Source organism: Penaeus monodon, chromosome 26, assembly GCF_015228065.2.
Source record: "Penaeus monodon isolate SGIC_2016 chromosome 26, NSTDA_Pmon_1, whole genome shotgun sequence".
Lineage (NCBI taxonomy): Eukaryota > Metazoa > Arthropoda > Malacostraca > Decapoda > Penaeidae > Penaeus > Penaeus monodon.
In genome coordinates this window covers 24,291,542-24,294,041 of record NC_051411.1, presented here as the reverse complement: position 1 = coordinate 24,294,041, position 2,500 = coordinate 24,291,542, and the positions used below count along the sequence as shown (strand labels likewise).

Below are 2,500 nucleotides of genomic sequence, written 5' to 3'. Positions count from 1 at the left end.
ATATCTTCCCCCTCCTTTCCTTTTCCTGCTAGTCCTACACCTCTCCCTTCCTTATCCATTCTCCCCTCCTTCCCTTTCCTTGCCTTTTCCTTCCATCACCCTTCTGTGTACTCCCCTTCCATGTCCCCTTTCCTACGTCTTCCTTCCCTTCTTCAGTTCTCCCTTCTTCTCCTCTCCTTCCTCTTCCTGCCACTCTTTTCCTCATCTCTTCCGAGGCCTCACGAGCATCTTATCCAGCTCAATCCCCTTGATCCCTTCCTTCTCCCTCTCCCTACACTTCCCCAGCCCCTCTCCTTATCCCCTCTCCTCTTATTTGCCAGCCCCTGCCGTGACCACCACACCTTCAAGGCATACAAAGCCTCTGTTTCTTCTTTTCTATTCTTTCCCTTCGTTTTAGTCGCTTCCTCTCGCCTTCCTAGCTCTTTTCTCTCTCTCCGCGACTCTCGCTCCCTTGGCGGCACCCCCACCACCCCTCTCTTTCCTCCCCCCTTTCCCTTCCCTCTTACCTTCCCTCCTACCTTCCTTACTCCCTTCCTTTCCCCCTTCCCTTTTCCTCATCCTTACTCCACCCCCGCTACCTCTTCCCTTACCCCTTCCGTCTCCCTTCACCTTCCCTGCGCCACCTTCCAGGTCTTTGAAAGAAGCAGACCTCTTTCCCTCCACCTCTCCCTTTCCTCCTCCCTTGCTCTTCCCTCATCCCCCTACCCCTTTCCCTTCTCCCTTCCCATCCCCTGCCGCCGCCGCTGCCGCCTCGTCCAGGTCCTCGATGGGCGCGGGCTTTTTCCCCTGCATCTTATCCAGCACCCTCTGCTTGACCCTCCTGGCGTAGGCTCTCCTGAAGGCGGAATACCTCAGGTCCTCGTCTCTCAGCTGGTCCTCCCGGGCAGCCTCCGACAGCTTGTACCTCCTGATCTCCTCTATCTCCCGCAGAGCAGTATCTCGCTTCCGCTGCTTCTCCTCCTCGGCCTGCGGGGGAGAGGAAAGCAAATGGGGCTGGCGAAAGGGGGGTTACGAACGGCAGCGTTGGTAGATGGTGGGGGATGGTGGAAGGGGGTGGCAGAGCGCGGGAGAGAGGAGTAGAGGGTGGTAGATGGTGGTAGATGGCGGGAAGCGGTGGTAGATGGTGGAAGAGAGTGGCACAGGATGGTAGATGGTGGAAGAGATTGATAAAGGGTGGCAGATGGTGGCAGATGGTAATAAAGGATGGTAAATATTGGCTGTGAAGTGAAGTTGTGAAGAAAATTATAATAACAACAATAAATATGCTGTCTTAGCAATAATTAAAATATCATTTAGTGTGATAATAATGATAACAGCAATAACATTAAAACTTATAATGCCAACAAGAATGTGGAAGAATGAAACAGCACTTTAATATGTTGATGCTGTGGTACAAGAACACATTAACACAAAGTAGGTTTCACTAATCCTATTCCATGCATTGGATTTTTCTGCCCAAAATGAGTGCGATAGCGATAGACCAAATTATAATGTATTCATACTAGATTAAGAATTCATATCAGTCTCAGTAGCAGTGATAACGATATTTATCAAGATAAACCTGATAATGATAATACAGATAATGATAGCAACAAAAAAATAACAACCATACTATTACCACGACTACTGCTACTACTAGATAATAATAATAATAATAATAATAATAATAATAATAATAATAATAATAATAATAATAATAATAATAATAATAATAATAATAATGATAAAAAAATAATAATAATAAAATAATAATAATAAAATAATAATAATAATATAATAATAATAAAATAATAATAATAAAATAATAATAATAATAATAATAACTAATAATAATAATAATAATATAATAATAATAAATAATAATAATAATAATAATAATAATAATAATAATAATAATAATAATAATAATAATAATAATAATAATAATAATAATAATAATAATAATAATAATAATAATAATAATATAATAATAACAATAACAGAAATACCCCTTTTCTGGCCAACACATGTCACCACAAAACCAATTCTTCAAACTACGATACGGAGATCTCGAAACCAGTCGCGCGGGAAATTCAAACACACGAGCTAATGCCTCGTTTGTTCGGAATTATCTGGAATTCTAACGCCAGCTGGAATCGGTGTCTTGGAATGAGGACTGGAATTGTTGTATTAGGGATTCTTTAGATTATTACTTTGATAAACTGAATATTATTTCTTTACAGCAATAATCTCTGTGATGTTTGCGTGTTGCTAACTCTTTTGTTTTTGTTTCCTTGTTTTTCCTTTGCTACTTCTTCTTCTTCTTCTTCTTCTTCTTTTCCTTGTCTGTCTTCTTTTGTTTTCTTTTTCTTCTTCTTCTTCTTCTGTTTTTCCTTGCTAGTCTTCTTCTCTTCTTCCTCTTTATCTCTTCTTTCTTTTGGTCTTTGTATCATCTTTGTAATTGTTATTACCATTACCATCATCATTAGTATCATTGTTATTATTATTATTTATTATTATT

General features: G+C 40.0%; 1 protein-coding gene across 1 annotated transcript in view; it reads right to left on the bottom strand.

Annotated features, from left to right (window-relative positions):
- LOC119589628 (stress response protein NST1-like) overlaps positions 1 to 2,500 on the bottom strand; it is an 11,593-nt gene that overhangs the window by 655 nt on the left and 8,438 nt on the right. Inside the window, exon 5 of the mRNA XM_037938222.1 lies at positions 736 to 966. Coding sequence (XP_037794150.1) covers positions 736 to 966 — 231 coding nt within the window. The remainder of the gene's footprint in view (positions 1 to 735; positions 967 to 2,500) is intronic.